The sequence below is a fragment of the Vulpes lagopus genome, chromosome 1, assembly GCF_018345385.1.
Source record: "Vulpes lagopus strain Blue_001 chromosome 1, ASM1834538v1, whole genome shotgun sequence".
In the NCBI taxonomy this organism is placed as follows: Eukaryota; Metazoa; Chordata; class Mammalia; order Carnivora; family Canidae; genus Vulpes; species Vulpes lagopus.
In genome coordinates, this window is record NC_054824.1 from 118538501 (window position 1) to 118551864 (window position 13364).

At 44.9% G+C, this 13364-nt stretch overlaps 1 protein-coding gene across 7 annotated transcripts in view; it reads left to right on the forward strand.

The window, feature by feature from the left end:
• Nucleotides 1-13364, forward strand: part of ENOSF1 (enolase superfamily member 1) — a 32812-nt gene that overhangs the window by 9616 nt on the left and 9832 nt on the right. For 3 of the 7 annotated variants that reach the window (XM_041756471.1, XM_041756490.1, XM_041756463.1), the window contains 8 exons: nt 3644-3759; nt 5484-5570; nt 5917-5943; nt 7821-7893; nt 8010-8048; nt 8423-8505; nt 9487-9521; nt 12389-12476. In XM_041756471.1, coding sequence (XP_041612405.1) covers nt 3644-3759; nt 5484-5570; nt 5917-5943; nt 7821-7893; nt 8010-8048; nt 8423-8505; nt 9487-9521; nt 12389-12476 — 548 coding nt within the window. Of the gene's footprint in view, nt 1-3643; nt 3760-5483; nt 5571-5916; nt 5944-7471; nt 7569-7820; nt 7894-8009; nt 8049-8422; nt 8506-9486; nt 9522-12388; nt 12477-13364 lie in introns of those variants that run through there. The other 4 variants (XM_041756481.1, XM_041756516.1, XM_041756500.1 and 1 more) reach the window with 3 other exon arrangements.

Here is a 13364-nt window from a genome sequence, read left to right on the forward strand (position 1 = left end):
GGGATCGAATCCCACATCAGGCTCCTGGTGCATGGAGCCTGCTTCTCCCTCTGCCTGTGTCTCTGCCTCTCTCTCTCTCTCTGTGACTATCATACATAAATAAATAAAAAAAAATAAAAATAAAATAAAAAGCTGGTACAAGTTACCCAGAGAGAGGGTTAGTTCCTTGTCTGGGAGGGTGTTGGGCAGCTTCAGAACGGAGGTGAGCCTTTGAGATTAGTCTTGAAGGGTAGCTAGGAATTTGCCAGGCAGCAGGCCGAGAGTCAACAATGATTCCCTGTCCCCCTCTCCATTAAGTCAACCATTTGCTGTTAATGTTTTCCCTAAGGCAGTGACCGCTGACCATGATAGGTTTGTGTGTTAGCTTCTGCTGCAACTTTAATGGTCTCTGGTGTCAGCTGAGTGCCTTACGAAGCTGCCCTCTCCGTATTGCAGACCATATTGGGCGGCCCCCAAAGGTCACATAAACTCAGCAAGCTTACGAAATATGTTATGGGACTGGCCATCAGAACCACTTTGTTAATAGCCGAGACTTTGGACTTTGCTGACTCGGGCACACAGTGGAGGGACCCTGCATACCTGTCACTGAGACGGGAGACTGAGGGCTCCTCTCCCTGCTGGCTGAGCTCTGCGCTTTGGGGTCTTCGCTGACCTCTCCCTCCTCTGACCCCATCTCCTCCCAGCTGTCCTGATGGACATCACGGCCAGGAATTAGTGCATATGCAGCTCTCTGGGCCTTTAACACACGGCTCTTTTGCGGTGATGTCGTTGGCCTCCCCCTTTTGCAGACCACAAACTGATAGAACCCATTTTGACCTTGACCTTGCTACATATTTCAGGTGGTTTACCACAATCTCTCACCATCTGCATGTGTTACACGGCATTTGCACTCAAGTTGAAAAAATATTCCCTTAGCTCATCACAGTTCTGTGCCTCCATCAAGCTTACTTACCTGTTTATTCTTTTATGATCGAAAAAAAGAAAAGTAAAAAAGACTGGTTTCCTCATTACGTGAAGGCAGTTCTAGTATGTGTGAGTGAGAGGGAGGGAGGGTTACAGTTATTTTTTTAATGTATAGAATAAAACAATATAGTTTTTAAAGATTTTATTTATTTATTCATGAGAAACAGAGAGAGACAGAGACAGAGAAGTAGGCTCCACGCAGGGAGCCCAATGTGAGACTCAATCCTGGGTCTCCAGAATCAGACCCTGGGCTGAAGGCGGCGCTAGACCGCTGAGCCACCCAAGCTGCCCTGTTTTTTTTCCCCTGTTCTTCTAAAACAGAGGGAAAAAAGATGAAGAAAGAAGAATTTCTAAAGAGATTTTTTAAAAAAAGCAGCTATAAGGGTTCACAGCAGCCCTTGGGCTCAGACCACCATGGTCATCCACAGACTTTACCGACTAGTTCCTCCTGTGCCAGGGGGTCCCAAGGAGTTGGTCAGCAAGATACTGCCTTCAATGCCTAGTTTTTTCCAGATGAATTTCCCACCCATGGCAGCCAAGCACACCTGAAGTAGACTGTCCCATCCATTGGATGACCATGACCAACCCAAATTTCTGTCGAATGCACCAAATTCTAGTTAACTTCTTGCAGTACCCTCCTTTTGAGCAAGTACCATCTGCATACTAGAGATGAATATATGAGTGCTGCATCTCTTAGAAGCTATAAAAGAGGACATCATCCTCAACTTGTGTTAAATGCATTTGCATTTGTGGGGCCAACTGGAGGGGTGTTCCATCAGTGATTTCTAGCAGCCATCTCATCAATGAGATGGAGGTTTTATCTCGATAGTGGTGTAGCTCTGAGTGGCTGACAGACTCTTCAGAGGTCTTTGATCCAAGAGCACCAGCCATTTAGGCATGAGGAGGATTCTCTCCTCTCACAGTTCTAGGGAATGCATGTCTGAACTGGAATGATTCTATATCCCATTAACAAAAGCCCTAGAGGGTAATCCCTGGGTGGCTCAGTGGTTTGGCACCTGCCTTTGGCCCAGGACGTGATCCTGGAGTCCCGGGATCAAGTCCCTCCTCTGGCTCCCGGCATGGAGCCTGCTTCTCCCTCTGCCTGTGTCTCTGCCTCTCTCTCTCTCTCTCTCTCTCTCTCTCTCTCTATGTCTATCATGAATAAATAAATAAATAAATCTTAAAAAAAAAGAAAGAAAAAGAAAAAAACAAAAGCCCTAGAGAACACAGAATAGTTGGTCCAGCCCAAATGCTACTTTTGAGATCAAGTGTGCAATCATCTGAGTGCTGTTCCACATAGAGGCAAGACATGTCCTGAGAGCGTGTTTCTAATAGTTCGAAAGTCTTTTCCCTAGGATCTAGCAGATAGTTAAAATTGCACCTCTGTCCTATGAAATGATCTGAGTTATATTACAGAAATGGCAACACCAAGCAGCAAGTTTATTCAAAAAATTTATAACAGATTAAATGCTTTGGGGCTAAGTAGATGACTTGATTCAATTATTTTGTCCATTTATGCATAGACTAAGTGTTTTCTGGAATGACTAAATGGTAGAAGGCTGTTTCCCATTCAATTTGCTACTTATTCTTCATCTAAAATAACACAATAAATCCTTTTTAAGTAAAATACCAAAAAAAAAAAAAATCAGTTGTCATGCTGAACCAAATTAAATGTAACCTTCAAATTACTTCATAAAAACATAGTATATCATAAGTCAATAAGAAGAAATGTAATATTTAAGAAAAGTATTTCTATGTACTTTAACATTTTACATGTATTATGCTTATTGCAAATTCATCTTTAATAGTGTGTTATAGGGCAGCCCGGGTGGCTCAGCGGTTTAGTGTCGCCTTCGGCCCAGGGCCTGACCCTGGAGACCCAGGATGGAGTCCCAGGTCGAGCTTCCTGCATGGAGCCTGCTTCTCCCTCTGCCTGTGTCTGCCTCTCTCTCTCTGTGTGTCTCTCATGAATAAATAAATAAAACCTTTTAAAAAATAGCGTATTATATTATGAATTCAAGATATTTTCTATACTTGACAATAATTAGAAGGTAGTTCCTTTTTTGGTGGTAAGTCAGAATCTTTTTATTCCTTAGGAACAATGAACTAGCAAGGTTTGGTTTTGAAACTGACTGTACAGACACTTTACAAAGTGAACAAGAAAATAGATTGGGAATATGATTTAAACCTTAGTATCTATGGCTCTGTTTTTCACCTGGCAAACATACAAAATGTGTTAGCTCTACTCAGAAATGAAGCTCAGCATATGGATTAATAGCTCTTCTACATGTATGATATTACTTATGGCAAACACAGAAGATGTATTTGGGGCAGTTTTTATTTTTTTAATTTTTAATTTTTAAAAGATTTTATTTATTTATTCATGAGAGACACACCCACAGAGAGAGAGAGAGAGAGAGAGAGAGAGGCAGAGACACAGACAGAGGGAGAAGCAGGCTCCATACAAGGAGCCCGACGCAGGACTCCAGGATCACACCCTGGGCTGAAGGTGGTGCTAAACTGCTAAACCACGGGGGTGCCCTGGGGCAGTTTCTAAAAACACGTACCTTTTGTGTTTAAAGTTTCTTTCATAAAATGCCCACATTAGTTTGTGGTGTTTTCATGTCTTAATTTGACTTCATACCAAAACATACACAAGAATCGAATCTTTATTAAATAGTTGTCTGTGCTGTGAATGCCCTCGCCCACCATGTGCTTAACAAGGACCTCGGCGACATTGTTGGCGACTTCAGAGGCTTCTACAGGCAGCTCACAAGTGATGGGCAGCTCAGATGGGTAAGGGGCCTATTTTAACAAATGCTTCTATAAGTAATGTTACTAAGATCTAAGATGTCCTTTGCACCAAATGTGAAAACAGAAACAGGCTTACAATTTTAAGGTAAAATATGGTATTGAGATAAATTAGGGCTTCAACCATTTAGACAGTGTTTTGAGCTAATTGATTCCTTTCTGTAAGACTTGAATCTGGACATATTTGGATCCTGAGAGCCTTACGGACCTCCTCTCCACTCTACTGCTTGAATGGAAGAAGTTTTCTAGACCCTCTAGAAGATAAAGTACTGATCGGGCATCCTTTCTAGAGGAGAGATAATGTGGATAGTCCTGGAGTTGGGGGAGGAAGTTATTAAATCCAGAAACATAAGAATAAAGTTAAGAAGATGGAGACCAGGGCACTTTTACATATATAGGTCTATATTTTGAACCCTAAGTTTAAGTCATGAAAAGAGTGAGGCTCTAGAGGAAAGGATTTTATCACAGTAAGCTCAGTCCAATACCCGGGACCTTACCCTTGTCTCCTGACATCAGCTCTATCTTTTGCTACCTTTGCTCAGTCTCTTGTCCATGCATGGAGAAAGGCACAAGGGAAGACACTTTCCATATTGCCTTGGATTTTATTTTGAACTTTTCTGCAAAGCAAGTTGAACTTGCTTATAAAGGCATTCCCTTGAAGAAGCTCCCACAGGCCAAATCTGGGACAATTCAAGAATCAACATAAATACGTTAGTAATGGCTTGTAACTCATTGAATAACATAAGAATCCATGAGTTCATTTAGGTCTTAAGCAACCAGGAAAAGCTTGTCCTTAGAATACAAACTTACTGTAAAAGGAAGGATAATGTTAGACAATCACTGTATTGCAAATATTGTAGCCATAATTGATCAAGGCAAGGATCACCAGTGGATGCCCACATTTGGGGACAGTATTAATCTCCTTACTTAGAAAGGGAAAATGGTAATCTCCAATAGAACAGCCCAGTGGACACTGACTTATATAAGTAATGAAAGATAACAGCCCTAAAAAACAAAATGATATTATTGCCTACTGAGAATTTGTGCCAAAAAGTATGACCTGAATCCCAATCATGAAGGAACCCCAGATTAACCCAAATTGAGACACTGTTACAAGTCAACCAGCCTGTGTGCTTTAAAAATGTCAACAGCATTTTTTAAAAAATAAAAATTGTTCCACATAAAAAGAGACTAAAGAGGACAACCGAACACAATATGTTAATAAAGTACATTATTGAGACATTTGGCAGAATTTGATTATGAACTGTCTTTTAAGCAACAGTATTCTATCATTGTTATCTTCCCCAGATTTGATCATTGTACTATTATGGTTATGTGAGAGGATGTTTTGGTTTTTAGGGCCTACACCCAGAAGTATTTAGGGTCCAAAGGCATGTATATCTGCAAATTAAATGGTTCAGTAAAATAAATTTTATTTTATATTATATATATTCTATTTATATATATGTGTATATATATGTATATATATGTGTATATACATATGCACATATGGGGGGAATATACAAGAGCTTTTTGTGCTGTTCTTGCAACTTTTCTATAGGTTAGAAACTATTAAAAAAAAAAAAAAGCTTAACCTCTACATGAGCTTTTACTGATGCCTTCTAATTCTTGAAATGTGTCCCTGGCTAGGAGACCTAAATACCTCTTTCATTTCTAAGAAGTTCTGGTGTGTTTTGCTTCCTAACCAGATTGGTCCTGAGAAAGGTGTTGTGCATCTGGCTACCGCAGCCATTCTCAACGCTGTGTGGGACCTGTGGGCCAAGCAGGAGGGAAAGGTAACTCATCAAAGGAGCACTTGTGAGGCTGTGTGGAATAATCCAACACGTGGCAGAGGGATGAACACTTCTTCTGTGAGCAGCCGTCTGAAGACAAAGGACATACACAGCAGGCCTCCAAAAGAAATATAGAGAAGTGTTTGATTCTTTTTCTCCTTGACAGTAGTTAGGAAACTATAGGAGTAGGTTATAAAAGGCTGAGAAAGAAATGGGTTAGGAGACAGCATTGGAGACCCTGGCATGCAGGTGGGCCAGGGGCAGGTGTTTGAAATAGGAGGTTGTATTTACTTTCAGGAAAAAAATGAGTACTTTACACACATTTTATAATTCTTTTTTTTTTTCCAAGCCTCTGTGGAAGTTGCTTGTTGACATGGTAAGTAAATTCTTTAACATTATAATGTTAAATAATTATAATAATGTTGTAAAGGAGATGGATTTCATGGATTACTTGCCTTTTGATAATCAGTAAATATATTCAGGATTGTCTTTAGATCACTGTCATGATGATCAAGCAAAAACCCAGTAAACTCTAATATTTGTTTTCTGATATTTGAAGTAACAGCTGACTGTGCTCACACAGTGGTCCAAGGGAAGCAGAGTTTAGGTCCTGCCTCCTACTCTGTGGAGTTTTCACGCATAGTGCAAATTCCCTGAGCCTCTGTTTCCTGACTATGAAAAGGGGATAGTCATTACTTACTTCCCCGAGAACCTTAAAGAATTTGTTTGAAGACCGACTGATAAAAGTGCTTCCTGAAAAGCAAGTGGTTATTATTAACATGTAATAATATAACATAATGTGATTGTTATATTAGTATATTATTAAGATATCATCTGGTCACTTTGAATTTAAAAGAAAGTGACACATCAGACTGTTGTAGTCTCCACTGTCTGATTCCGGAAGGGAAGGAGCCAAATGCTAAAGATATGCACCTCAATGTTTCCTTTATCCTTGGCATGTTTCTGGCCTGGTCGAGCACCTGGCATCTGAAGAGGAAAAAAGTCTAGGCAAGTTCAGATCTAGGCAGACCTGGCTTTGAATCTGGGCTCTACCACTTGCTGGTGGGTTGACCTTGGGCATGTCACTTAACCTCTTTGAGCATCAGCTGCCTCAGGGTAATGTCTTGTGTGGTTGCTAAAATTCTGGTAGTCAACAGATGAAGGCCCTGTTATTATCTGGCATCCCACTAAGGAAACACAAAAGACCACCATGGTCTTGCAGGCTGTAGGTAGACAAACATCGCTTCTTCTCTCAGAGCAAGTAAAAACAGGAGGATGTCACAACATCTGACATGGATGCAGGTGACATGGGGGCCCCATCCTAAGGGGAAGGACGTGAGTTATCTTTAGGCTCAAGGTCAGCCTTTCAGAGGTGTGTAAGAGGCAGCTTCCAAAACTGAATGATTTGCGTGCCTCTAGAGAGATGCCTGTGCCTTCATTCTTTTGGATCCTATTTCCTGTTTCAGTAGGGGCCAGTTGTCTTGAAAGAGTTAGAATCTCAGTACTGAAAAAGCTTTTACAATTTTTAATAGACCAGTGGAGTACTACTGGTGACAGTAAAACCTGAGTGGGAGTGAAGCGACTGGTTGCTTCCCAACCATTAGGTTGGGATGAGGAGAGGTCTCAGCCAGAGGCCAGCTGAGGACGTCAGCCCTGCCAGCCTGGCCAGACCAATGGACAAGGGGCAAGAAGAGGTGGGGTGAGAACAGCCAGCCATTGATGGGCCGGGGCCAGGCCGTGTGCTGAGCTGCTCATGTTGAATCCATTCTGTTCCTGTCGGCGAATTGTCCCAGTGTAACAGAGGAAATGGCCCACAGTCAGGCTGCTAATAAGCGATGGGCATGGGGTTGACCCTGGAGGGCCTGGCTCTGAGACCAGCCAGCCTTCTTGCCTCTCCTGCTCAGCTGCTCCTGGATCATGGTCAGCCCCGGAGTGTGGAGCAGTGATGCACGGAGGGCCATGGGTGCCTGCCTCCTGCCGGGTCCGTCCTCCAGCAGCCAGGTTAGTTAGGGTGACCAGAGCCTAGGTGTCAGGAGAGGGAAGGGACAGGGCAGCGGGGGTGGGGGGTTACAGCACGAGGGTCTTGGAAAGGCGGCACTGACCTTCTGAAGGACTCTACACCAAGGAACGACAGAACCAAACAATTTAACGCAAATTGTGAAGGCCCTTTCCCAGAAAAGGTAAACCCATCCGTAAATCATAAGCTGTTTGTGAATTGTTCTGGGCCTTTCCCCTCTGCCATCGCGCTGCCAGGACCCCAGGACGCTGTTATCCTGCATTGATTTCAGATACATCACAGACGTCCTGACCGAGGAGGAAGCCTATGGTGAGTCATACTCAAATGATGGAACTGAAAGTTATCTGGTACACGCCAATGTACAAACAACATAGTAGCACACTTTGTTTTCTAAAAAAGTGATGACACTTCTTATTTTTTTCCAGAAATACTGCAGAAAGGTCAGGTTGGCAAAAAAGAGAGAGGTGGGTGGTGAGGAAATTTCCTTCATTGTTTCTGCTTTCATTGTCCTTTTGAGCGTCTGTGTCCACTTGGGTTTCATTCACACTGTCTTCCCCAATGCCCCGGGCCCAGCAGCCAGGTCTTCTGACAAAGGGTTGCATCTGGATGAAGAAGCTTCCCAGATGTGACAAAATAGGAAGACCTGGGCTAGTTTGACATCCTTGGTATTTGCATGGTCGTGAATGTGGCCAGAGGCTGGGCTTAGGGCTGGGTACCCTGGAAAGGCGGGATCAGAAGGAGGCTGGATTCTTTGGGGGCAGCAGCTTACCTAAAGGCAGTTGTAATTCTGAAGGTCCCTGGAAAGCACACAATGTTGACAAGCACTGTGTTCCCACAGAAGGGCAAATGCTGATGCACGGCTACCCTGCCTACACCACATCGTGTGCCTGGCTGGGGTACTCGGATGACACGCTGAAGCAGGTGGGCATTCAAACCTGGTTTTGGAGACAAAGATATTCCTGACTTTCTGAAATTTTCTTGTTAGCCTTTCTAAATCATTATGGATCCAAGGCCTTATTCCAAAAGTACTTATACTGGAGCAAAGTAAAGCCATTCACATTGCAGGTATGGGACTCTGTGACCTAGTAGGTCCCACCTCGGGTTCTGGAAGGTGACAGCCTGGGATTTTATTTCCAGGCAGAGGCAGCAGTGTAACATTGGGCAGTGTTCATTGAGCCATGCTGAGCCTTGGTCTCCCCACTGAAATGGGGAAATAATACGTATCTTGTGGGTGGTTTGGGGGATTCAGAATAATGCTCTGAGTTTTGTGATACTCGCAGCCCAGTGGCTGGCACACACACTGTGGTCAGCGTGTGATTGATTTATGACTCCCATCATGCTGTACTCACAGCTGAGAGAAAGACTGGTTTCTGTTTGTTTCTCTTACATCCAGTAAGTTCTGTGGATGCTGCAGAATATCCTAGCTTTAAGGAAGGGGATATAAATGCTCCATTTCTCTTCTAGGAATGTTTGAACAATTAAAGAAATTGTTCCCATAGAGATGAGGAAAGAATGTCATCCTACAAGTACAAAGAGTTATGGTCTGTTGGCTAAGCTATTTGGGCTCTTAATTCACCAATGCCTGGTTGCTCATCTGGTTCATGCTGCAGCCATAGTGTTCGTGAAACCAGATCAGAGACAAGCGGGGTACTCATTAGACCCAAGAGAGTTGGGGCACCCAGGTGACTCAGTGGCTGAGTGTCTGCCTTTGGCTCAGGTCATGATCCCAGGGTCCTGGGATGGAGTCCCACACCAGGCTCCGCGCAGGGAGCCTCCTTCTCCGTCTATGTCTCTGCCTATCTCTGTGTAGCTCATGAATAAATAAATAAAATCATAAATAAAAAAACAAGACCAAAGAGAGCTTTCTGGTGTATGATGGTGGCTCTGCTCCTTTCCCCACAGCTCTGCACAGAGGCACTGAAGGCCGGCTGGACCAGGTAACTTGTTTGTGTGATGATGCATTTCACTCTCCCATCGACCACATGACAGGCTAGCAGTGGAGAGGAGCCAGGAACAAAAGGCAGCAAGGAGGCCAGGGATTCATCCAGGAACAGGCTGACATGTAGGGACACATGGGAGAGGTTTCAACGTAGGCCAGTCTCTTTCTCCAAAGATGAGATGTGAATCCTATTTAGAATCCTAGAACATCAGATCTGAAACAGACCTTGAAGATTGTCACGTTCAAGCATCAGTCTAGCATAGAAATCCATTCTTTACTGTCAGTAATAAGCATTGGTTCAGCTTCCACTTGAAAATCTGCAGAGGCAGCAAGCCTAACTTGTAAGGTGCTTTTGCATCATTTGAGGGCTCCATGCATTAGAAAGAGCACAGTGGGGCAGCCCAGGTGGCTCAGCGGTTTAGCGCCACCTTCAGCCCAGGGCCTGGTCCTACAGATCCCAGATTGAGTCCCACAACAGGCTTCCTGCATGGAGCCTGCTTCTCCCTCGGCCTGTGTCTCTGCCTCTTTCTCTGTCTGTCTCTCATGAATAAATAAATTAAAAAAAAATCTTTAAAAAAGAAAGAAAGAAAGAGCACAGTGTGTTAAAACCTTTCCCTTCCATAGAACTTCCAGTCACTGGTTCCAGTTTTCTGTGGAGCCTCCAGGTGCCTCCTCTTCTCCTCGAGTGACAGTCCTCCTCATGCTGTTCTCTCTAGACCAAATGTTGGCTCTTCTCTCCTGTCTCTCTCCTGTGTGAATATGGACCCCTGGACATCCGAGGGTCTTCCTCTGGATAAATGGTGATTGTCATTGGCCCCCAAACCTACCACAGTGCAGGACACAGAGGGACCATCATCTCGTGATGTGGTGGTCCCCATGAGCCTCTCGGTGTCAAATCATTTTAAGTGCAGTACGAGTTGTGTAAGGAGGAGCCTGTGTGGATGAGCCCATGGTGTGGCACCTGTCAGTGTAAAGTGGTAACATATGCCTCTATTTCCAGAAGTAAACAAAATTAATTTTGGAGGGCTTTCAATATTTTCCCCTGAGTTTTTTTTTCTTGGAGTCTTGTTTTTGAGTGAAGAGAAAAATCTTAACATAAATCTTGGATGGAATTGCAGCTCTAAATAGACAGTTCAGAGTGCTATAGTTTTATTTCATGGAAGAATTAATCCCTCTCAGTGGCATAAATTAAAAAAAAAAAAAAAGTCCATGTCCTGCCTGTGGTAGTTCACCAGGCTCTCTGCAGGGCCCTCGGCCTGGCCTCCAACCTCCTGCTGCCACTTCAAGAGTGGCCTGTGAAACAGGAGCATCAGCATTTCCTGGGAGCTGGTCAGAAATGCACACCCTGCAGCCTCTTCCCAGACCTGCTGCTCAGGAATTTGCATTTTTAACAAGATCCCATGTTAAAGGGTGATTTGTGTGGATGTTCAAGTTTGGGAGGCACTGAATTCTTGTTGACTTCTCCACTAAATAAAGAGCTGGGGAGCGAGAATTTGAAGAGGGCAACATGAAGCAGTGGAAAGAGGCTTGGGATGTGATGGATTTGGAATCAACCTCTTGGCTTTTCCCTTCTTCCCTGCAAGTACTTGCTGTATGATCATGGGCAACGTGCTCAACCTCTGCAAACCTCGTTTTCTTTCTCCATAAAATGGGAATAATGCTAACTCATGATTCTCCTCAAAGTTGCTATATCTGGGATTTATAACAGGTGCTCAGTCAGAGTCTATCCCTTCCTGCCCTCCATGTGCCCAGGAAAGGTGGGAACAGCTGTTGCCGGTGAGTCACAGAAGGCTGAGGAGTGAGGGTGGAGGCCTCCTGGCACAGAAGCTGGGCATCTGGATACCGAAGCTCCCATGTGGGAGGGAAGCGGCGTCTTTGGTGCGTTAGCGCTGAGTGGGGGAGAGAAGCAGCAGATGCCAGAGTGTATGCAGTGAGCACGGTTTCTGTGGGCATCGAGCAAAGCAGAGGATGTCGAGCAATCCCTGAGTGAGGGACAGGAGGCTGGCCTCCGTGAGGCAGTGCCACGCTCTCTCCTGACGACTGACCCGAGGCCTGAGGTCATAGGGAGCAGAGGCCCGGCTCTGGAGAATATTTGGGCATCAAAACAGATGAAGGGGGCTCCCAGTAAGTGGCCAGCTGTGATGAGGCACAGGAGGCCTCTGCTGCGTCTCATTCTGGGACCAGGTCACGTGAGTGCCCGGCCTCCGGCCCTGGCCGCACCCCGAGGCCCACCTCTCGCTGGGTGGAGTAAGGGGGAGGCCGCGGCGAGGGGCTGCTCAGGTGGGGGGTGTTTTATCAGACTCTTGACCTTCAGCAGGTGGTGGCGCCCGGGGGCTCAGCGGTTGGGCGTCTGCCTTCAGCCCGGGCGTGATCCTGGGGGCCCGGACTCGGGGCCCACATCCGGCTCCCTGCGTGGGGCCTGCTTCTCCCTCTGCCTGTGTCTCTGCCTCTCTCTCTAAGTCTCTCATGGATAAATAAATAAAATCTTAAAAAAAAGAGAAAAACAGACATTCAGGATGTGACGGGCCGGCTCCTCTGCCCAGCCTCCCTCTTCGCCTTAGTTCTGAACGTGGCTTCTTGTTCCTCACTGCTCGGCCTGCCGCAGCAAAAACTCAGTGTGGGTGGAGATCTGACTGCTCTCCTGGTCCCTCGACTAAGGGTCAGCGGGTGATTTAGCCTTGTTGCCCCTGTGCAGGAACAGGGTCATTTTCAAGTGGCTTGTCTGAGACCGGTGGGAAGAGGGCAAGAGGTTATTAGAAGACATGACCTGTGAGTTACCAGCAGAGGCAGCCGCTTCTGCAGAACCCGCATGTCTTTGCCACGTCCGGGGACAGACCCTACTACCAAACCACATTTATTTTCTAGGTTTAAGGTAAAAGTGGGTGCTGATCTCCAGGATGACGTCCGTAGGTGCCGCCTCATCCGGAACATGATTGGACCTGAAAAGACGTTGGTAAATGTCCTCCCCTCCCGTGGAGAAAGAGCAGCTTCGTATGAAGCCTGTGTCCTGGGCCAGAATAGAGCTTATTTCAAGCAAGGAGTAAAGCACATTGGGAATTTTAAGCTGAATGTGAGAGGAAGCATATCTTTGTGGTCTTGCAGTGGGCCAGCTCTTTAAACAACAACGACAAAAAGCAACTGAGGGAGCTGATAGTTTTAAATTTTTCCGTTCTGCAGAACTCCTTAAGTAAGATCTGGGTTAGGGACTGTTCCTTCTTGCTAGCACGGATACACCTGAGCAAACAGGACCCCCCTTGGTGTCCTGGTGTGTCATTATTTAATTTCCCTTAACAAATATGTCCTGCCTGGTTCATCACGTAGGCTGCTCTCGGGGAGCTAAGGTTGAAGAAATGCCAAACTTTTCTGAGATAAATGTAAGGATCACGCATTCCTGAGTACATATTTTTATAAGATGTTTCTTATTCCATGCAAAATATTTTTATGAAGTTACAATGAAATGTTTTTGTGAAGTTTTTGGAGGTGTATTTCTGTATTTCATAAGTTAACAAAAATAAAAGTCGAGTCATTGAGTTAGGATCAGAACTGCTACTATTTATACACGAGTTACTGCAACTTTTGTCTTATGGGGCCATCGTTATCCAAATAATTTGTGATACAGATTGATTCTAGATATATTGTCCTCTGGTCCTCATAGTGTCCCCTGAGGGACTTCACACCACCATGTCCATCTCCATATCTGTCTTCTGTAAGCATGATAATGTCAGGGATGGAGAGGCCCTTTCTTAGCGTCTACACACCCAGCACCTGGCTTCCAGGGAGCCGGGACCTAGGAGTTCAAAGGTCATTTACATGATTTACTGTTCTTGACCAATTCCTTAAC